At 33.1% G+C, this 24,037-nt stretch overlaps 1 protein-coding gene across 1 annotated transcript; it reads right to left on the bottom strand.

The window, feature by feature from the left end:
- Positions 1 to 15,059: 15,059 nt before the first annotated feature.
- Positions 15,060 to 18,773, bottom strand: LOC123220073 (serine--tRNA ligase-like). Its single transcript, XM_044642075.1, has 9 exons — positions 18,561 to 18,773; positions 18,408 to 18,478; positions 17,475 to 17,636; positions 17,288 to 17,393; positions 16,821 to 17,014; positions 16,520 to 16,623; positions 16,249 to 16,432; positions 15,775 to 15,954; positions 15,060 to 15,443 (listed from the first exon to the last, which is right to left on the bottom strand). The coding sequence occupies exons 1-9, from the start codon at positions 18,691 to 18,693 to the stop codon at positions 15,234 to 15,236; spliced, it is 1,344 nt and encodes a 447-aa protein (XP_044498010.1). The 5' UTR covers positions 18,694 to 18,773; the 3' UTR covers positions 15,060 to 15,233.
- Positions 18,774 to 24,037: the final 5,264 nt, after the last annotated feature.

Raw genomic sequence — 24,037 nt, 5'->3', positions numbered from 1 at the left:
CTCCGTGTTCGTAATGTAGTACCTAGTTAATAACATAATAAATAATGATAATATTAAACCTCAAACAGAGATCATTTTGCCTGCCTTTGATATTTATAATAATTAGATTACATAAAATAGTATTCAGAATTAATTTATGAATATATAAGACTGATTGTGGATAAACTTTATTTTGTTCAAAATATCTCTCGTGTGTGTGTGTGTATATATATCTATATATATATATACATACATACACCAGTACATGACACAATATGTAGGGTTTAATGACCAAAAAAGACAAAAACTTCAAATAAAAGTTAACTCTATCTAGTAAGAGTTGACTTTTTTACTAAAAAAGAAAAAAAGAAAAAGATGTGCTCATGCTAATAAGAAAATTACAGAGACTATGTTTCTCAATTATATGGCCTGGAAATGTTTATTGATTTCATGGTTTTATAAACTGGATTGGATTAATTAGTCCAATTAGTTAAACAACTAATCATTAACTAAACTGATTAAATTATATATTAAATTAGATTTGACTAAGACAATATAAAAAATTGATTTTTTTTCAAAAATTTATTATAAAAACTTAAACCAAAATCTTATTTATCATATATATATATATACACACACACATACACCATCAAACTATGTTTATTTTAATGTTAAATAAGTAAAATTATATATTTGATCATAAATTATATAAATTTTTATCAATCTAACCATCAATTAACTAATCCGAATATTAGTTGGATTAGATCACTCTTTACATGGCATAGATATCCGATCTGGTTTTTAAAACATTGAACTAATTTAATATTAACACAAGATCATAATCAAAGGTCTAAAGTTCAAATCCTTACACCCAACAGGATAAAGAAAAATTTAAAAAAAAAAATTCCAACGTTTCATGTTAATAAGTAGGTCTTTTGGACTATTTAATATTAAGCTTTTGAATGGGAAGACAATTTAATGATATTTCCGATCCTGAGTCAATCCAGAAAGTCATTCCAATATTTCATGTATAGTTATTAATTTCTTCCAACCAAACATCAAGCATGAATGGTAAATAAGTTAAGCAAATTAATCGTATAGAAAACTAAGAAAATTAAGTGCATGAGAACCTGAGTAATTTTTCCGGAATAAAAGATAGCCTTCTCAGCACCACTACCAGAGTTGCCAGCGCCGAAACTCAGAGGAATGTATTAGTATCTCTCTGATCGCTTCCTTCTCTTTGCAATGTGGTTTTCTCTCTATCTTCACTGTACACTTATATGCATGTTCATCTCCATAATGTTCTTCCCTTCTTAGTTATGCGCATACCCAATATTTGAAATAGTGTTAAAACACGATTATTATTAAATTAAATCTATAATTGCTGTATTAATTAACTATTATTAAATATATTTTCTCAGTAATTTAACAATGTGTTCTTTGATTCAGTGACCACTAATTGTTGTCTTCTTTGACCGTTCATCAAGTGCCAGCGGTGCTTGTTGTTGGAGATTGGTTGTCGACGATTTCTTTAATTCTTAATTACACTGATAGCAACAAAGCCTTCGGCTGTACACCTTTGAATTCACGTGGTGAGATGCTTCAACAGCCCCTTTGAAGCACAAGTTGCGTAATTACCAGATTAAAGAAAGACTATACTTATGACTGACAGATAACACTTGAATGCTGGTGAGAGATGACTCAAATAGATTACTCTGGTCAGAGATCGGCCTATATAAAATTACAAAGACAAATAATACTTAAACGTTGGTGTGAGAAAACAATCATATAACTTTTCAAATATTAATATTGGAAATCAGAATCACATCCAAATCCCTAGAAATCATGCAAATCATATCCCAGAATTCATGCAGATCATCACCCATATCATATCCCATATAATTAGCTATCATATCCCTAGAAATCATGTTTGTATTGATGAAGTAGATTATTCTTCTTCCATTTCTTTTGTACAAATATTATGTTACCAAAAATAGGTTACAATTCATAGTATATAAGCCATTGCATGTAAAGATTGAATATACAAGTAATAGAAAACAAATTCTTTCTTACTTTTCTTGAGCTTCTTTGGTTCGCCATATTGAACCAACTCCGCTCTCTCAGTTTTTGGCATGGTATCAGAGCAAGGTTCCGAATTGCTCATTCCTTAATCTTCTGTCCAATCTTGCCTTCCATAAACCTACATAAAGAAAAACCGGGTTAGATGGAGCCAATCAAAGCAACATCCGTCGATCCTGTGTCGCCTGAATCCACCACTGAAACATCACAAATGCCAACGTTTCAACTGGTTCATACAAACAAAAATAAACTGGAGCTTGGGGATGTCCTTTACGCCTCACCATCGGATGGACCAGGACTCGTTTTGATAAAACAAAAGCTGACCGGAGCTGAGAATTATGCACAGTGGGCTAGAGATTTCAGAAGAGCGCTCATTGTAAAGGACAAGATTGGATTCATCGATGGCACTGTACCCATGTCGTCGGAACCCGATCTTGCCCATTTTTGGGTACGATGTAATACCCTTGTTTGAACCTGGATCAGCAACTGTTTGACTGAAGAAATTGTAGTCGGTTTACCACCAATAGAAGACGCTGGCAAGTTATGGGGATTCATCAAAGACATGTATGGAGTTTTAGATCTTGCAAAGATCTACAGCGTTCGGCAAATCCTTGCGAAGATCTGACAAGAAAATTTGTCTGTCATGAACTACTTCAACAAACTTTCCACTACCTGGAACGAATTAGATGTCATTGAAGAGTCAATCATTGCACCACCGGAGGTTCTCCGACAGATTCAACGTGCAAAGGAATGGAAGAGGTTGACGTTTTTTCTGATGAGGCTGAATGAAGGATTTGCTGCTTTCAGAACCCATATACTTACCTTTGCGGAGGCATCTTCGTTGCGACGTGTATATCATCTTGCTATCCAAGATGAAAGCCAGAGGAGTATCGGCCATCATGAAGAGAAAGGCATGGCAGCTCTCAATGTTTATCAAAGGAAGGAGGCACCTAGAGAAGAAAATGAAATAGGGCCAGCTCAAGTTTTTAATTTATATGGCAAGTTGAACGGACAGGATGGAGTCAAGAGATCTAACAGCTTATATTCGCCCACAGCTCAAAATCAATTTGGCACCCAAACTTTTAACAATTTTCGTCAAGTCCCAAGCAATTTTAATAATTACAATCAGCCACCCAAACAAAAGGGAAAGCTATATTGTGATTATTGCAAGTGACGTAATCACACCAAAGACACTTGTTGGAAGCTGCATGGTCATCCTAGATCTAGCAAAACAAAGGCAGAATGGCCCACTGTAAATCAAACGGCTTTAACCAGTATAGGAGCTACAACCGGACTTTCATCTAAATAATATGATCAACTAATCCAACTTTTGAATCAGATACCAAAGGGTAATGACATCTTCATTCCCTACGCAGGTACGATTTTGTGTTTTAATACTTTTATTTTTTTGGATGTTTGGATAATAGATTCAGGGACTAGTGACCATATAATATGTTCTCCAGAATTTTGTATCAACAAAAAATATCTGTCTCCTCCAACACCAATCAAATTACCAAATGAGACCACAACTCAAGCTACACAAATATGAGATGTCCAATTAGATAAACTCACACTAAAAAATGCCCTTTGTATACCCACATTCCGTTTTAACCTCATCTCAGTTTCCAAATTATGCAAAGACAACAAATGTAAAGTAATCTTTCTATCTACTATATGCACATTTCAGGACCATTCGACTGACAATCTGATGGGTTTGGGTAAAGAACAACATGGGCTATACTACTGGATATCGAACCCCAAGACATTTTCTTTATTGAATAAAACTTGTATTACTTTTCCCTACTGTAATACAAATCAAATTAATAAAGTGTCATTAATTTCTCATCAAAGATTAGGGCATTCAAGTACTATCTCATATCCAAAATGTCTCATTTGCCCCCTTACTAAGTAAACTCGCACTACCTTTCCCACAAGTACTATTTCAACCACAAAACCATTCCAATTGATACATTTAAATATTTGGGGACCTTATAGTACTCTTAATTATGATGGATCCAAATACTTTCTTACCATAGTAGACGACTTCTCATGTGCTACATGGTTATACCTCATGAACTCAAAAGCCCAAACACATACCTTTTTCTTGAAATTCGTATCCATGGTCTAAACTCAATTCTACACAAAAATCTAGCGAATCTGAATAGATAATGCCAAAGAATTTTTTAACCATACCACCACTACCTACTTTGACTCTCAAGGAATTCTACATGAAAGTTGTTGCCCTTACACACCACAACAGAATGGTATTGTGGAATGAAAACATATACATCTATTAGAAGTAGCCCGTGCCCTTAAACACCAATCCAAAATACCACCTAAATTCTAGGGAGATTGTGTGGTCACGATAGCCTATCTGATAAATAGAATGCCAACCAAGGTTTTGGGTGACAAAACACCTTATGAACTTCTCTTTGGCAAAAAACCAGACATCAGGAATTTAAAAGTATTTGGGTGTCTCTGCTACTCCACCAAACTTCAGTAAATAGACAAATTTGACACTCGAGCAACTCGTTGTGTCCTCATGGGATATCTCCTACTTCAAAAGGGATATCGCCTTTATGATATGGTTGTAGATAAATTCTTCATCAGTACAGACGTCACATTTCATAAAGATGTTTTTCCTTTTGCTAATGAGATTACGGACACGACACCTATTGGTTCACCACCGATGACACATAATGAATTCCTTGAAGAAAGATATGATGTAATCCTATTGTCTCGCAACACTAGCGGTATATCAACAGGATCTAATAAGGTGTTGACTCACCTTCACCTATTCAAGATCCAACTTCACTATCCATGGATGTTCCAGTTACCTTTGATGATCCTGCACAGGTTCCTTTGAGACGATCATCACGAACCAAAAAACCTCATATTTGGAGCACTGACTATGTTTGTGTTGTTTCATCTGAACCATATGCTATCTCTCAATATATTAATTATGACAGGTTATCTCCAAGGCACAAAGTCTACATCAATCACATCTCTACATATCGAGAACCTAACTTATATTCAGAAGCAGTTCAATTACCTCAGTGGCATCAAACAATGGCAGAAGAGTTAAAAGCTCTGTATCTCAATAAAACCTAGGACTTAGTACCATAACCATCTTATAGAAAACCCATCAGTTGCAAATGGGTCTTTAAGATAAAACACTAGGCTGATGGTTTCATTGAACGGTATAAAGCTCGATTGGTTACAAAAGGGTTCACTCAACAGGAAGGACTTGATTACCGAGAGACTTTTTCACCTGTCATCAAACATGTTACAGTTCGCACACTCCTTGCCATTGCAGCCTCTCATGATTGGTCTCTTCATCAGATGGACGTTCACAATGCCTTTCTTCATGGGGACTTAGATGAAAAAATCTATATGGAAGTTCCACCAGGAATTCGCAAACAGGGGGAGAATCTAGTATGTCGATTGCGAAAGTCCTTGTATGGCTTGAAACAAGCGTCCTGACAATGAAACACCAAAATTATAGAAGAATTAATTAAGTTAGGTTTCAAACAGTCAAGACATGATTATGCCTTGTTCATAAAAAGACAAGAAAAATCATTCATATGCCTAGTGGTTTATGTAGATGATATCCTCATAACTGGGAATGACACAATCGTCATAGAAGAGCTGAAAACTCACCTCCATAAGTCATTCAGGATAAAAGATTTGAGATCTCTAAAATATTTTTTGGGGATTGAAATTGCTAGATCTGCAGATGGAATCGTCCTCAGCCAAAGAAAATATGCCTTGGAATTAATAGCAGACACTGGACTATCTGCTCACAAACTAAGTACAATCCCAGTAGAACAAAATGTCAAACTCACTAGTCAAGAGTATGATCATAACAGTGAAACAACAGAAGACTCGTCACTACAGGATTATCTCGAATATCAACGACTAGTGGGACGACTAATCTATCTCACAATGACCATACCAGACATTAGTTATGCAGTTCAGAACCTTAGTCAATTCATGTATGCACCAAAGCAGTCTCACATGGATGCAGCCTTAAAAGTGATTAAATACCTAAAAGGATGTCCAGGTCTAGGGTTATTATTCTCTCGAGATAAAAACCTGAAAGTAACGACTTACTGCGACTCAGACTAGGGTACATGTCCCATGACAAGGAAATCACTAACAAGCTTCTATGTCAAACTTGGGGATTCCCTTATCTCATGGAAAATGAAGAAGCAAACTATTGTCTCTCTCTCTTTAGTTGAGGCAGAATATCAGGCAATGGCAAAAACTACTTATGAAATAATATGGATTCGTGGTCTGTTGAAGGATTTGGGCGTGATAATCTCAGAACCAGTTGAACTCTACTGTGACAATAAGGCAGCAAATGATATCTCTACCAATCCAGTCTTCCATGAAAGAACTAAGCATATAGAAATCGACTGTCACTTTGTAAGAGACAAGATACAGGAAGGATTAATAAAACCTTACCACATTCGAACCACAAAACAGTTGGCTGACATATTCACCAAACCTTTGGGATCAAGATAACATTTTTATCTCTTACACAAGCTTGGAGTTTATGACATCTACAAACCACCAGCTTGAGGAGGAGTATTGGAAATCAGAATCACATCCAAATCCTTGGAAATCATGCAAATCATATCCCAGAATTCATGCAGATCATCACCCATATCATATACCATATAATTAGCTATCATATCCCTAGAAATCATGTTTGTATTGATGAAACAGATTATTCTTCTTCCATTTCTTTTGTACAAATATTATGTTACCAAAGATAGGTTACAATTCACAGTATATAAGTTATTGCATGTAAAGATTGAATATACAAATAATAGAAAACAAATTCTTTCTTACTTTTCTTGAGCTTCTCTGGTTTACCATATTGAACCAACTCTGCTCTCTCAGTTTTTGGTAATTAAAATTGTTTGATTTGTGCAAAATGAATGAGAATTAAAAATAATTTCCTGTCTATATGTTAAGTTTTTTTAGAAAGTTTGAGTTTCACATTGCTTAAATATGTAGTCTTATCTTTAAAAGCGTAACAAAAACTCGAGCCCAGACTTTTTTCTTATAAATTCTAATATTTCACTAGTTTTGTTAACCTCTGATAACCTTTATAATATTCTTCCTTTTGTGCATAGCCAATATCCATCTGATGGTACCTCTTACAATTTGCTACGTCAAACTACCAACCATTTCTTTTGATATACATCAATTTTTTTTCTTCTCAATTCAGTTGATGAAAATACGTGAAGGCCTCTAGTGTATTAATAGTGTTAACACAATGGATTCGTTTTGTGCTATAAATAGATGTGGCCTTAATGGGAAGGGAGGAGATTAACCGGGCTCGAGGCAACAACTAACTTTATGTAGATGCAAGTGGAGGGCATTCATTGGTTGTGACCATTAAATGAAAGCTAAATTTGAAACAATCAAGCTAAAAGAATTGCTTTTGTCTGTGGCATTATTTGATAGAAAGGCAGGCATACCAAACGAATGTCTTTGTATGCAATTTGAATCAAGGTTGACATTATGATACAGAATGATGACTCATGTTAATTCCCGCGTATCTCTTAATTTTTTTTCACTCCAATAACATTTTCATGAATGAATTGTGCTCTTCCAAATTAATAGAAACAAAGCACCACAGTTTTCGTTAACTACTTGGATAGATCATTAGTTATCAATTCAGTTTCGATTTCGTTATTTATTAGATAGAACCAGAACTAGAATTGGTTGGTTCTATAAAATTAAAACCAGTACTTACTTGGGACAAGCAAGTTCTTGATAGGAATTAGAACAAAAAAATCGGGTGCATGATAGTTTCGATTTTGATTTGGTTAATTTGCTCACATCTATAGATGACTTTGATATGAGTAGGGTTGGATTCGAGCTGAGTCGAGCTTGGCTCACAGCCAGCTCGGGCTCGATTCGGTTTATTTATGGCCGGCTCGAGTTCGGCTCAGCTCGTTTACTACTCAGTTCGGCTCGTTTTTCATATCAAAATGACATCGTTTTGTATATATATAGATCAAAATGACGTCGTTTTGTATAAAAAATTTTTAAAAAAAAATCTACCGAGCCAACTCAAGCTCGGCTTGAGCTCGATCGAGCCGAGCAGAACCCAACTCATTTCGGGCTCAAATCGAGCCGAGCTGAGCTTGAGCTCAAGTTGGCTCGACTCGAGTCTAGCCCTAGATATGAGTTTGCATTTTCCAATGTTAAAATTGTCAACAATCATTGAACAAACCAGGGTTTGAATAGTATGAGCTCTCTCTTTAATATAAAAGAATCTTAGACCAACTAATTTAGAATCTTATCCCTCCTTAGTGGTTGACCCCATCTTGAACCTATCCAAGGGTGAAAAAATGAATATGCGAGAAGGTTGTTGGTTATCTCATCTGAACAATTATCAAATCAATATATGCTATATGTTTCTTAAGAATACGGCAGCAAGACCTACTTAAATTGGTTTAGCCCAAAAATTTTCTTGGTAGGTTAAAGGACGGTATTAGATTTAGCAATAATTAATAGAAGGCATGTCATAAAAAGTGATTATAGTAAATCAGTGGCTTAAAAACAAAAGAGGCTATCATGGTATATGACTGAACATATAAATATACATTAGAAATGAATAATAAGTAAATAGAAAGATTTTATTATTAATAATAAACGGACAAAGCTTCAAATGCAAAACAACTAATTCACAATTACTTCAAAGAAGTTATGGTTTGTATAAGAGTGAGTATCAAGAATACAAAAGCTACAATAGTTGCTGTACCTCTCCAGATATCAGAGAAATACAACCTCTGCAATTTTGCCATGTTTCGATTGTATTTACTATTGTAGTAATCGTTCTGATCCTTGTAAATATTATTTAATGATATCAGTATCTCTAGTCGCTTCCTTTTCTTTGCAATGTGGTTTTCTCTCTATCTTCACTGTACATATAAGTACATGTTCACCTTCATAATGTTCTTCCCTTCTTAATTATGCCCATAACCAATAATTGAAACAAAAATAATCACAATCAATTCAACCACCAGGGTTTTATATTTTAAACAATATTATGAAATCGTGTTAAAAGACAATTATTATGAAATTAAATCCATAATTGCTGTATTAACAATATTTTCCCAGTAATTTAATACAATGTGCTCTTTAATTAAGTGGCCACTATTTGTTGTCTTCTTTGTTCGTTCATCAAGTGCCAGCAGTGCTTGTTGTTGGAGATTGGTTGCTGACGATTCCGTTAATTCTTATTTACACTGATAAGAACAAAAGCCTTCGGTTGTATGCCTGTCAATTCTCGTGGTGATCTGCTTCAATATTCCCTTTGAAGCACAAGTTGCGTAATTACCAGACTAAAGAAAGACTATACTTATGACTGACAGATGATACTTGAATGTTGGTGAGAGATGACTCAGATAGATTACTCTGACCTGAGGTCGGCCTATATAAAATTACAAAGACGAATAATACTTAAATGCCGGTGGGAGAGAACAATTATATAACATTTCCGATGTTAAAATTGTTTGATTTGTGGAAATGAATGAGAATTAGAGAATTTTGCTGTCTACATCTGAAATATTTCTAAAATGTTGACGGGTAGTCTTGCATATGTAGTCTTATTGTTCAAAGGGTTATTTGTTGTCTGCCAAAGATGAGAGATATCTTTTTGTCTAGTCTTTAGATGATCGTTGGAGAAGGAAGAAAGAAACTTTAGAGATTTGGGGGGAAAATTCATTTTTCAAAATTAAAAAAGTTGAGACAGAAGTAAAATTGTTAGTTTTTCAAATTCAAAAAGATTAAATAAGATTAATTTTTAATTTTTTAAATATTTCTGATAAAATAATAGTTTTATCCTTACTTTAACAGAAAATTCTAATAAAAGTTGAGTGATAAATGAGTATTTAAGTTTTTGAAAATTGACGGATATGAGTTTAAAATTTTCTTATACCTAGAGTAGGAATAAAGTCTTTTGGCCTATACATACATGTTCACCTTCGTAACGTTCTTCCCTTCTTCATTAATATGCGCATAACAATATCCATTTGATGGTACCTCCTACAAGACGCTATGTCAATTAAGCTCATAAACTACCAACCATTTCTTTTGATACATGTCGTCAATTCTTTTGATCTATATCATTATCTTTTTTCTTCTCAAATTCAGTTGATGAATATATGTGAAGACTTCTAGTGTATTTATAGTGTTAACACAATAGATTCGTTTTGTGCTATAAGTAGATGTGGCCTTAATGGGAAGTGAGGAGATTAACCGGGCTCAAGGCAACAGCTGACTTTATATGTAGATGCAAGTGGAGGGCATTCATTGGTTGTGACCATGAAACCAACATTTGAAACAATCAAGCTAAAAGAATTTCTTGTCTGTGACATTATTTGATAGAAAAATAGGCAGACTAGACGAATGTCTTTGTATGCAATTTGAATCATAGGTGACATTATGATATAGAATGATGACTCTTGTTAATTCCTGCGTATCACCTAATTTTTTTCACTCCAATATCATTTTCATGAATGAATTGTGCTCTTCCAAATGAATAGAAACAAAGCACCACGGTTTTCATCAACTACTTAGACAAATCATTAGTTATCAATTTGGTTCCAATTTTTTTATTTATTAGGTGGAACAAAAACTAGAACTAGAAACAGCCAGTTCTATAAAATTAAAACCAAAACTTACCTGGGACAAACTAGCTCTTAATAGGAATCCAAACCAAAAGTTGGGTACTTGATAGTTTCGATTTTGATTTGACTAATTTGGTTGCCCCTATAGATGACTCTAGTATGAAGTCAACATATAAAAAATTACAGAGACAAATCATACTTAAATGTTGGTGAGAGGGAAAAATTATATAACATTTCCGATGTTAAATTTGTTTACAATCATGGAACACTCTCCCATAAGCAAGTTATTCAAAGTTAGGAGAATACAATTAATGTCTGACTTGTGGAAATGAATGAGAATTAGATAACTTTACCGTCTATATGTGAAGTATTTTTAAAATGCTTGGGTGTAACATTGCTTAAATATATAGTTTCATTGTGATTTATTAGCTTACTTGTTTGCTACTATATTCGAAGGGCATTACCACAAACTCGAAGTGTTCATATCTTGTCTTGAATGTTGTATTGGGTATATCTTACTCAACTATCTTAATTTGATGGTAGCTTAGGTATCAGATCAATCTTCAAGAAAGTCACAACTCTTATCAATTGATTAAATAAATCATCGATTTGGGGTAGGTGACTTGTTCTTTATGATTACCTTATATAACTCTCTGTAATCTATATATATTCTTAAAGATCTATCTTTCTTCTTTACAACTAAGATTAAACTCTTTGAGAGTGACTCAGCTTGATAAACTCATTCTCAAGCAATTCTTAGAATTTCCTTTTTTACTCATATACCTTTGCTAGAGCCATCTTGCAGGGTGCCTTTGATGTTGGTGTTATGTCTGATGTCAATTTTATACTAAACTCGACCTCGTTCTCTAATAATAATCTAGATAACTCTTTCGAGAAGACATTTTGAAACTCTCTAACAACTTATGCCTTTTCAATACTTTGGCCTGTTTCCTCTTTACTCACCATATGTGCCAAAAACCCTACACTCCCTTTAATAAGCATCTTTTTTGCCTTGTATAGCACTAATCATCATGCTTCTGATTATTCATCCCTCATTGAACTTAAACTCATCACCTTCCTTGAGACTAAACCAAACTTTCTTAAGTCAATAATTAATCTTAGCTCCATAACTCCCCATGAAATCCATTCCCAAAATCATATGGAAATATGGCATATCAAATATTATTAAATCCACTAACAACTATTTGTCTTTAATCACAACCATTTGTTCTTGAAGCATTTCATCACTAACCATTGATCCACCATGAGGTAATTCTATCCTAATCTTCTAAGCCGCCTTTACTAGTTGTTGTTAAGATAATGCCCTAAAGCCAGTCTGTTTATACTTGTGTATAATGTAATTTATTTATTTATTAATAAAAATGTCTCTGTTAGTCATTCATATTAATGTTTAATAGATCATATAAGATAAGAATCAAGGATGAATGATTATTTATGCTCTATGAATGACCGTTCATGGCGTCTCATAAATAAGAACATGATTTCACAATTTCATACTTTTTCGTTGAAACACAAAGATGAATACCCATTCATCCAAATACCCTCCCCGTTCACAGAGTTGTAGTAGACTCTTATGTGTACTTTTAACCTCTATTCGTTCGTGTTTCATGTGGATGCCAAGATATTGTCTCATAGTTGGTTGGTTAGTAAAATTACCACAAAACGACTAAATGAGCCTCCAAACGCAAGTATTATTTTCTTTGAAACTATTGATTGGTTTTTTTTTACCATGATTCATGGATAATTACTACTAAAATGTGATCCAATGGGCTTTTCAAAATGTTTATAAAATTTTTCTTATATATTTCGCTGCCTTCACTAGTCTCTAATGACTTAAAAACTCTAATAATGGTATCAAAGCCAATTAGATGGTTATTTATGAAATAATACCCGCCTTTCTTGATTGAATGTGTGTGTGTATATTTGTATCAATCATATTATAATTCTATAATTGTAATCTGCATCGTTTGAAACATGATTGTTAATGATTATGACAATGTGAATTTGTTAAATTTAGGAATTTAAACCTCTATTTTGTTTGTGAATATTGCTGAAATTTTGTAGGTTCAAATTCGGTTGAATGCCAATAGATTTTGCATTGTTACGCGAAACTGTCTATGATATGCATTTTTGTGTGTTTCGAGGGTTGTTGCAAGTATAAAGTAGGCTTACATGTCGCATTGTCTCATCTTGGTGAAAGTGATAACTACTACGATTAAGAGTATACAATTGATGTTTGATTTGTGGAAGTGAATGAGAATCAGATAATTTTGTTGTCTACATGTAAGGTATTTTTAAGAAGTTTGACTCTCACATTGCTTAAATACGAAGTCTTACTATAATTTATTAACGTACTTGTTTATTAGTTAAAAGGGTTGGTTTTAAGGATGGCAACTAGAAGAGGTAGGAAAAGGATATCAATCTCAATCTTTGTTCCCGTCTCTGGCTTGTCCTCGTTACAGAAATGATAATGATTTCTCATCTCCTTCCTATCCATTCTCTATCCCTGTAGGGAAAATTTTCCTTTTCATATCCTGTAACTACAACATAAATATATTAAATAACAAATTTAATTAAAATTAAAACCAACTCACTATTTCAGTTGTCATGAATATCATATATTAACCACTTTAACATGCACAATAAAAACATAAATAAATTTAAAAAATATAAATAATCTAAAATTATAAGGATGTGCTCGTATTGGGTGGGGACGGGGCCAAGGCAAGGGCACAGACAAGGAGGGGACGGGGATGAGGTGGGGAGGGGATACATGTATCCCAATCTTTGACCCATCCCTAATTACAATGATATTTTTCGTCCCTTTTTATTTCTCCATTTCTATCAAAATATCTCCCTTCTATTAGGGTTAGTGACCCTAAATTCGAACTGAAATTGCTATCTTTAGTTGGTCTCATGCTCATGATAATTTTGACAAAAGTTTAATGGATGTTCCCTCCCATACAAGAAATATAGAGCCCTTTCCATTTTTATGCGTAGACAATCGCTTAATTTACGCCTCAAGCTATTACTTTACGTTGGCATTGATAAGCTTTAGTCGATACTCAATTGTTTGCTACACCTAGCTAGCTCTCTATTTCATTAAGCCAGAATATCAAAATTTTCACTTTCTTAAAAGTCATTCAGGACAGTTCTTTACACATAGGATGGCTCTCGGTCAAAGACAAAGACAACATCTTCATTTAGAGATAAAAAATGAATGTTGAATCGGAGTACTAACTCGGTGAGATTACATCCGAAGGAAGACCATCAATGACAAAAAAAGAGAAATCACGGTTGAATTTCAACCGTTAGAGAAGATGGGTTGAAAATAAAACTCTAAGAGAGAAATGTAACTTTTTAAAGTTTAATTTTAAAGAAAAAATTATTAATTTTCTAAACTAAGGAAGAGAAATAAGATAAATTTTATTATTTTGTAATATATTATAATTAAACTACAATTTTACTTTTAAAACTAACTGATTTTATTAATTTTAATAATACATAAGTGAAAGTTTGAGTTTTTAATACTTAACAAATACCAGATTTCAATAAATCTTAAGTGGGAATAAGTCTTTTAAGCTTTTTTATTAATAAAAATTGGCAACAAGTGAACAAATAAATTTTGTTCAATTTAAAATAATAAAAAGTTGTTATTTTGTCAAAGTTAAGCAAATAGTGGTTCAACCTTTATTTAGTTTACCCTCGATACATGAAAAGTTGTGATGAATTAATATTTATTTTTTTTAACCAACCCTATAAATACAACAAGTGAACATACTTTAAAGATAATTAAGTATAAATTATTATTATATTTAATAATATTTAATAAAATATATATATATATAAATAATTATTATATTTAATTAAAAATAATAAAATAATAATAGTATATTATTTTATTTAAATATTTTTAGATATAATTATTCTAAAATATTTTTTATATTATTTATTATGTTAAATGAAAATAAAATTATTTTTGTCTTAAAAAAATTAAAATATAAATTATATGTTATAATAAAATCAAAATTATCTAAATAATCTTTTAATATCTAAGAAAAAAATGATAATCAAAATACCTCTTATATTATTTACCACATTATCATTAATAATAAAAAACTACTAAAATCTTTATTATTATAAATAAAACAAAATAATATAAAAAATAAAAAATAAATTATCAAAATAATACTTAATCCCTTCGACCAAACACCCACATAGGGTTTTGGAGGTCCACTAACTACGCTAAGAGTGGTTGTGGTTTTTTATCTTCAATTAGCGTGATTTCTCGTTTCAAACATGTCTTTGACAATAATAATATATGTTTTTGAAAACTCTTCTGGTCATATAACTAAATGACAATTCTAAGGCATCCATAAAAAAAAGGCCTATCCTGCTTCATGGCAATTCATTACACAAACAATTTAGGTAAGTTTTCAGTGTTTCCTCTTATCTCAGTCAATCTGCGTTTGTACTCCAAAAATTTAATAGGAGACTTGACTAAGCCTTAGATTTCTTCCCTTTGGCTTCAGCAACTGGTTTTGTTTTGAAAGGCAGGAAGGTCTTGCCACCCATGTATGGTTGTAAGACTTCTGGTACTTCGACACCATCTTCCTTCTGGTAGTTCTCAAGAATACAGCAAATGGTCCTCTCGGTTGCTGTCAGTGTCGAGTTCAACAAGTGCACATATTGTTTCATCTGTTCGTTACTCTGCAACAGTTCAAAATTACAAATGCAAAATCATGAGATTGGAAGAATTCTGGCCACAGAAATTATATTTAAATATCAGAGAATGCTCTTCTGTATAATCCGCAACACCTACAAAGTTCTAGACATAAACAATACAACACTATACTAACTGTCCAATTTAGAATCAGTACATCAAACAAAATGGATAATACTGTGCATATAATACAATCAGAAGGGGCTAACCTTCTGTATCATAAAACAGTTTGTTTCATGGAAAGTTTATAGGGGCAGCACAATAATCTCAGCATATGGGTTTGCCTGTAGTAAATAGGAACATGTAAACAGAGCATACCTTTTTCTGACCATATCGAATCTCCAATCTTCTTGACTGATAATCTGTACAGTTTGAACATGATACCAACTCTCTATAGGATTGTGATGCAGGAAACCATCCTTCCAAATCATACTTCTTTGCAGCTGCATCATTCAAAGCACCAGAGACAATGGCCACAATTTGATACGGGATTTTTAGCTGCACTTAAAAATAAAAACATCCATATAAGAATATATGATTGCCTCCTTGACAGAAACACATGCAAATCAGAAATTTGAACTTTGTTTCTCAAGGGTTAAAAATAAAGTCAGAATCCCAAAAATTGACATGCTGCATATGTTTGGCCTGTTTATCTTACAGGTTCCCTACAGACTTACTGGACAGAGATATAACAAAGATAACAAAGTAACTAATCCTAAAGGATGAATAATAGACAGAAATATGTGCAATTGCATAATCATTTCGAATGAAAGTGAAAGAAAATCATTATACCATCTGGTAAAAATCTTCAGAGTTTTTCATCATTTCCTCATGCATTTCCCATGAGTCATTGCCATTTGGACTGGTGATGCAGAATTGCTCCACTTTCTCAAATTGATGAACTCGGAAAATTCCAAGAGTATCTCGTCCATGTGAGCCAGCTTCTTTACGGAAGCATGAGGAGTATCCAGCATATCTGATTAAGAAAATGCCATGTCCATAAGCAAACACCTACAAGAACTCTTTTGTGGCAATAAGGACAATGACTGCAAAAGATTGTTACCTTATAGGTAGCTCAGAAGGATGAATCCAGTCATCTATATGATAAGCACAAAGTGGCTGTTCAGCTGTCGCAATAAGGTACTTATCATCTCCCTCACCAGTCACCTATCATTACAAACTAATAAGTCATGCTCAAATATTAGTCATGAAATTCAAAAGGAGAAGCATTAATATTTATTTGATTGAAAGATACATTAGTGTCTGTGAAAGGAAGCCAGCTTCACAACAATGACTAGGTCTTTTTAACACAGTAGGAAAAATAGACAAAGTAATGTGTATTACTACAAATTTAAGAATGCAACCTTGTAAAGCTCTTCATCAAATTGCGCTAACTGAGCACACTTGGCCATAATGTCTTTTCTCATGAAGAATGGAGTTTGTAATGAAGTATATGCTCTTTTCTCCAAGAAATCAAGACCAAAATTTATCAAAGCTAGATTAAGTCGTACACCATCTCCTTTCAAGTAAAAACCTCTACCACCAGCAACATCAGCACCTATTCCAAGGCATAAAATGATTACACAATATACTATAATGGATGGAACTTGAATCAAGAATGACAAGAAGTGAATAGCATTGCATATTGAACCTTATCAAAACATATTAGAACCAGAAAAGACAGTGAAATGGAGATTGTAAAACCATCCAATCATGGATCTATTGATCATTTAGGACAATCTATCATAAACAACAAAAAGTTATGCATCTCATCTCCAAAAAGGAAAATAATAATAATAATAGTGCCTGAATATAAGTGAACTTTTGATACCTTTCTTCAAATCTGCAATTCCAAGAAGTTCAACAAGCTCAACATGATTCTTCAGTTTAGGCTCCATTCTTTTCTCTCCCCATGTTCTAATCACAGCATTATTTGCCTACACGAATCATTCCCAATTCATAATTCACCTTCAGCATCAGGCAACACGGAAGTAAACTAACTCAGTCAAGTAACATACCTCATCATCACTGACAGGTACTGAATCATGCACAAGGTTTCCAACTATTTCCAATTTTGATTTCAATACACTCCATGCCTCACGTACTTCAACTTCTTTGTCTGCTGTTGCTTTCTTGACCTCCTCTGACTTTGCAATCATCTCAGTCGCATCATCTTTTGACTTTTTCCAACCCAATTACACAATTCAGTTTCATAACAAATAACAATAAATTTGACAAAAAAGAAAAAATAAGTGTTTTCAACATTTAAGTAAATAAGTTATACAACATTAGGTCAATTCTAAACCCAGCAAAGAAGATAGTCAAATAAGAAATCCATACATGTCTCCCATTGATCTGCTTTTAAAATATAAAATTTAACTGAAGATTAATGATGCAGAATAGTTACATAACACTCAAGATATACTTATGCATACCATATTTAATTCGGCAAATACATTTTCAACACTCGTGCTACTGCATCCAAATATGAATGTAAATGTTCTAAGAATTTCAGTTGGGCTATCTATGGTGGCACAAATTCCAGCAATCTAATTACATGTAGATGGACCTGTAAGGCTATTAAATTGCATACTTAACAAACTAAGTTTCAGTTCAAATACTCCTGATGTAACGCCATGTACAATGGCATGGAATAACTAAAAACATTAAAAACAACACCCAAGCTTAAAAAATGTAGACCACTCTGTCATACCGAAAATTTCTTTCTTAAATTAGAAAAAAGTGTTTTAGAAACAAAATGTTCCACATTTGTCAGTTCTTGTGCTAAAGATTTTTTTCTAGTACAATCTTCATATCTTTTCCATTTCTAGCTACTTTTTTAGCTCATAGAATATCAAACTTACCTATCGATTCTCAGCAAACAAACAGAACATAAAAATTAACCGCACCAAAAGTAAGACTAGGAAATTCAAATTAAATAAAATACTCACAATTTTGAGCTTAGCTATTTCCTTATTGATCTTGTTGATCTCTTTCCGAATATTCTCTAAATCAAATTGACCTACACAAAACATATAAATAAATAAAAGAAACAAATAAACAAAAAATGAAAAGCCAAACTAAAGTGAAGAAGAAAAAATTACGCTGGCGCCATTCTTTGTCGAGCCTGATGATCTCGTTGACGAGATCGACACTGGCAAAGCGACGCCGTTGTGACTCGCGGATAATCTCAGGGTTGAAGCCCTTCTCTTCTCTGAACAAATTGATGTCCAACATTTTTCCAATGTCATGGGAGAAACAAGCGAAGGTTAAGTGTATATATAAGCCTCCACGAAACCCTACCTTTCTCTGGTGGCGGTCTTACTGGGTTAAAATTCTCTGACTTCCACTGGCCTCTGGTAAAATTTAAAGATTCCCTGTAATTTGGAAATTATTGCCAAATTAACCAAATATGCCCTGTGCTGTGATACACGAAAAGTATATTACGAAATTATATAATATAAATAAAAATTAATATATATTTTAAATTGTATTAAGATAATATTAAATTAATACGATAAATTCTATATTATTGAAATAAATTAATACATTTTAAAAAAAAAAAATATGATAAAAGTGTATATAAAATTTTTTTAAAAATATTTATAATATATTCTAAATTAATGAGAAATTTTTATCGTTTTATTAATATTATATTATTCTATTCTTAAAAAGGCATATTTGATGATAACATACAAAATATAATACAAAAAATTAGGGTTTATATATGCAATTAGTCAAATTCTCAAACTACAAGGGTTATAGGAACGTAAAATCTATATGTTTGCACATTTTTTATTAAAAGACTTATTTTTACCCCAATGTTTGATATATTTTTAAACTTTTATCTATAATATTTTAAAATTTTAAATATCCATGTTTTTGTTGAAATTCTTTAATGAAATTAAAGATGAAATTATTATTTAATAAAAATTAAAAAAAAAATTATCTTCTTGTCTTTGTTTAATTTAAAAAATGAATATTTTTTTTTAAAAGCTTTTATTCCTCCTTTTTTAGTTTTCTTTTTTCTTTGTCATTTCTATCATTCGAGTTGACACCCAACACTTCCTACCCATCTTACCATTCCAACCACTTAGGAGACATCATTGGTGGCCGAAAAAATGGACCGGCCACTGTTAGAATCAAATAAAAACGATATTTTAATCTGATTTTTTTACACAAAATCTCAATTTTTTCCCCTTCCTATATGGTAGTAGTGTTTGTTTTCTTGATCCACCCAATGACAAGTAAATACAACTTTTTTCAACACTCAATTACAATGTTCCAGCTTCCACCAAAAAATGGCAATCAATTTTAATTAATGAAATACATAATCTGGATACTTGTTTGATCAAACAAGACACTTGTGAGGTCACCAGGTTGCCAGAAACTCAAGCTGTGTTGTTCTTTCCCATCCGACCAGAAGCTTTATTATCCAACCAAGTTGGATGCCAAGTTACTAAATAGAAAATTTCAACTTGCACTGGTATGCTTAATAGCCAACCTGCAAGCCTGGGTAAGTTTGGAGGATTAGTGGTTACTAGATTTGCCCACAAGTTTGCAAGACGTAGAAAAATAAAAGAGTGCCCACTATTCAAACCACCATCTTCATATCTGGTACATGCAATCAACTAAAAACTCAGAAGATTAGGCAGAATTCAACAAAAAAGATGATCGGATTCAAATCAAGACGAGACATTATGATGTTTTACCTGGCATTGTTCCTGCAGCTATGAGCGAAAGCCGACAAGTAGGTTCTTGTCCAGAGAAAAGATGGTTGTAAAGTCCATGTGCATCAAGATCATGAATATAATTGATGGACTCTAGTAATTCCTTGGGAGTTACGTTACACTCCAAACCGATCAGATCAGAGATACTTCTGACAGCCTCTTCAAGTCCAGAACTTGACCACAAGCTAAAACACTCACTTAGAAGAGTGAACATGTCAGTGGAATCAGCAGAACTTAATAGCATCAAAGGCTTGAAAACTTTGGCCAAGGATCCAAGAACTTCAACAACTCCGCAAATTTCGATATACTGCTAGCCGTATCGCGTTAACCACACAACCATACAAAAGTTATATATTCAGTATTAACTATCAATACGTTGAAATAAATCAGTACCTTGACAGTCAGATAATAATTGATTGGAGACATTCTTATCAAGGCACCATGCCTCAGCTCTTGAGCACAAACAGATGCCATTCTGAGCCAAGTGGAAACGTAATAAGACTGCTTCTTCGCAACTTGGAAGCTTTGATGCTGATGCCTCCTGATTTTGGAGTTCAATTGCTGATCTCCCATATTTCTCAACCTATTTAACAAAGTGAATGATTCAAGTGGCATAAAAACAAGCCTGCAGTATGCAAAATAATTTATACAGCCCATTCAAAAATAGAAAATAGAAGCTTATTTTATCATACTTGGTTCTTATATATCAAAAGATAGAAGCATGTAGTATCTGTTAAACAAGAAAAAAAAAAGTATTGTCCTTTATCAAAAAATAAGAGAAAAGACACTTACTAATGACAATCTCATTGATAAATTATATTGCCTCAAGCACACGGAAGTGTGGTTCCTGGAGCACTTCAATGAATTCATTAAGATGAATATTGCTCAGTGGCCAATTATCAGAGTGAACTTGCAAAATTATACAGTCTTGGTGCAACTCTAGTATACACTTAGGCAACTCTCATATCGACAAAGTACGAGAAAGATAGTAAATTTGTTTGTGCGCCCTATATTGTGTAGGGGTAAGAAGATTTGACTGATTAAATAATCTATAAACTCTTTAAGTTGTCAAGACATATTTTGGGTTGTAAAGTCTAAAAACAAAACTATAATAAATTGTATGTCTAAAATGGATAATATTTTAACAATGAGTTAGACTATTGAATCAAAGATGTTACACAGATCTTGCAATAGCAGAGAAAAGAAAAGATTACTGAGCATACTAAGCAAAGTTTCTTACAAGTAATCACAGAAATAGTGATGTGTTTCTACATAATCATCATGAAAGGAGGAAACTCAATGCAATTTCAAGTATTTAGTTATGTCAATATCATTGCTTTACTACAATTCTTTTGACAATGCAAGAAAAGAATTTATTGCATAGAACTCCATCCTGATTTTCTCAAAAGACTCCCAAAAGAACTGGAGAGTAAAACAAAGAGGAATAAATTTTACATTTTCTTTAAAGGATATTGATATTATTTGGCCGCATTACCAAAAGCTATAATAACAAGAATTCATGACCTATAAAAGGAAAGCCAATGAAAGTACTCATCAACAAGATACAGTAACCAACCTAGATTTCCTTTTCAACAACTTCTAGCTTACCAACTTCACCACAGAGCAGCAGTGCTTCGTTCTTTCTAACAAAAAGTGAGTTTAAAAAGTTTAGAAGGTTTAAAAGGCCAAAGGACTATTTCCCACTTAACTTTAAGTGCGGTCTCAAAGCCACACATGTGAGGTTTGAAAAGCAAAAACCTCACCCATCCGTTAAAAATCTCATATATAGTTAGGGATAAAATCGTTATTTAATAAAAAATTTTAAAAATATGAAGTTTTATTCGTTTGCCCCCCTCAGTTTGAAAACTCACATTTCGTCGCACATGAAGTTTGAAAAATCAAAATTGTTCCCCTAGAGTTTGCAAACCATCATTGGAGACAACCGTCTCTAGCCGTGTTGGCTTTCCCTCCTGACTTAAATCTCCTTGCCAATCACATCCCAACCACCAATGAAACCTATTTTCTCTGATGAAGACAAAAACGATGTTGTTGTTTGAGACCTCCAACAATTGTCTTCATCTCAGGCAAAGGAAATAGGTTTCGTCAGTGGCTAGAATGTGATCGACAAAGAGATTTAAGTCAAGAAGGAGAGCCAACATGACTGGAGATGGCGAAGTTTGGCGTCTCTGGCAATGGCTTGTAAACCTTGGGGGAATTTTGATTTTTCAAAGGAATTATAATATTTTCCAACTGAAGAGGATAAAAGTAATAAAACTTTAGTTTTTTTATTAAATAACGGTTTTACCCTTGATCCTAACTGAAATTTTTAATGGATAAATGAGACTTTTGACTTTTCAAACCTCACAGGTGTAACTTTGAAAACACACCTAAACTTTGGTAGGAAATAGTGCTTTGGCCGGTTTAATAACTTAGACATTTTTGGGGGAAAAATCAAATCTTAAGAAATCTTCCAACCTTCAGATTGTCAAGATGGCACCGTGCAACAAACCATAATTCACCCTCCAGTTTGAAATAAAAATCTGCATAATCTTTCTGCTGAACCAATTTTTTTGCTCCACCTTGGTAGAGCATTTCACATGTGAATCTCCAAGACCAGGAACTAAGATCTAATCATCTACCGTTCTGGAAACAGCACCTTTAAATTCCCAAAATCATCATCAAAACTACTCTCGCCTACTAAATTATAATTCACAACTTTCTGCAAAGAATCAAAACCACTTTCACTTGGATTCTGTGCATGTTTAATTTTCTGCTCAGCTTGACTGTATAAACTTGTTATGAGATCACTGATAGATACACTCAATCACTGACTCTTCTTAATCTCATCTGTTCTGGAGGAAGCAAGATTGTAATTAGGAACATCTTGATGAATTGCGGAATCGTCAATTTCTAGATCACCCCTGTGGCTCTCCGACCTGGGTAAGTAGAAATCACATTAGAACATGAAAAAATTCTCATAAAGCATGTACAAGCAATGTAAAAAGTAAATGTAGTCCTGAAAGCAGGACTTATTGGAGCCCGCATTGACTCATTTTACAATCATGAGGAAGCTTTCACCATATAGTCCAAAATCTAGTTCACAGTTAACTAGATTTAAATGGATATGGGAGGCTGTCATAGAAACCTAACAACTTTCTTCAAAACCCTTACCAAAATTAAGTGCTTCTCCTGAGAATGATCTTGTAATCTCTATTCACACACTGTCAAAAAATTTTTCCAGAGTTTCTAATAACATAACCATGAACATAAACTCCGAATAATAAGTTGGATTACTTTAAAAAATCATTCTACATAGAATTCTCACAACACATTTAATATGTCATCACGATGAATAAAATGATTAATTAGATGATTCTCACTGCTGCTACCGTCACTTATCTTATGTAAAACTCTAAATTATGCATATAGGTAAATGAAAATAAATCTCATCAATGCTTTGGCTTTAGAGGAACCGAACATGCTAGTGTATCGTCAATCTCTAATGAGTAATACTATGTGTGTTTATTTTGAATATATAAATTGATACACATTTATGTATATCATCATGTGATTAAGTGTTATTTAATCTTTAATTCAAAATCATCGAATCAAGTGATGACACACATCAAGTATATATTCATTTGTGTATTCAAAGTAAATATATATAATTTTATTTATTTCTAACATATTGCTCTTCCCGAATCTTTTTACAGGTGAAAACATTGCATATGTGTTGGTATTAGATAGAGCATCCTTTCTAGAGCTCTTTGTGGAAAGGTATTAAGGAATATCTCAAATGGTTACAATCTCATATACACACTAATGCATGTATGATATGATTATTCTGACTA

This window comes from Mangifera indica, chromosome 7 (assembly GCF_011075055.1).
Source record: "Mangifera indica cultivar Alphonso chromosome 7, CATAS_Mindica_2.1, whole genome shotgun sequence".
Taxonomy (NCBI): domain Eukaryota; kingdom Viridiplantae; phylum Streptophyta; class Magnoliopsida; order Sapindales; family Anacardiaceae; genus Mangifera; species Mangifera indica.
Note: the sequence above shows the minus strand (reverse complement) of the source record. Positions and strands in the feature narration are given on the sequence as shown.

Coding starts and splice junctions, on each gene's coding strand:
- LOC123220073 (XM_044642075.1), bottom strand. CDS start 18,693: ATGTTGGACATCAATTTGTTCAGAGAAGAGAAGGGCTTCAACCCTGAG. Junction 18,479..18,560: donor CGACAAAGAATGGCGCCAGC/GTAATTTTTTCT, acceptor TGTTTTGTGTAG/GTCAATTTGATTTAGAGAAT. Junction 16,433..16,519: donor CCTTCTGAGCTACCTATAAG/GTAACAATCTTT, acceptor TTTCTTAATCAG/ATATGCTGGATACTCCTCAT.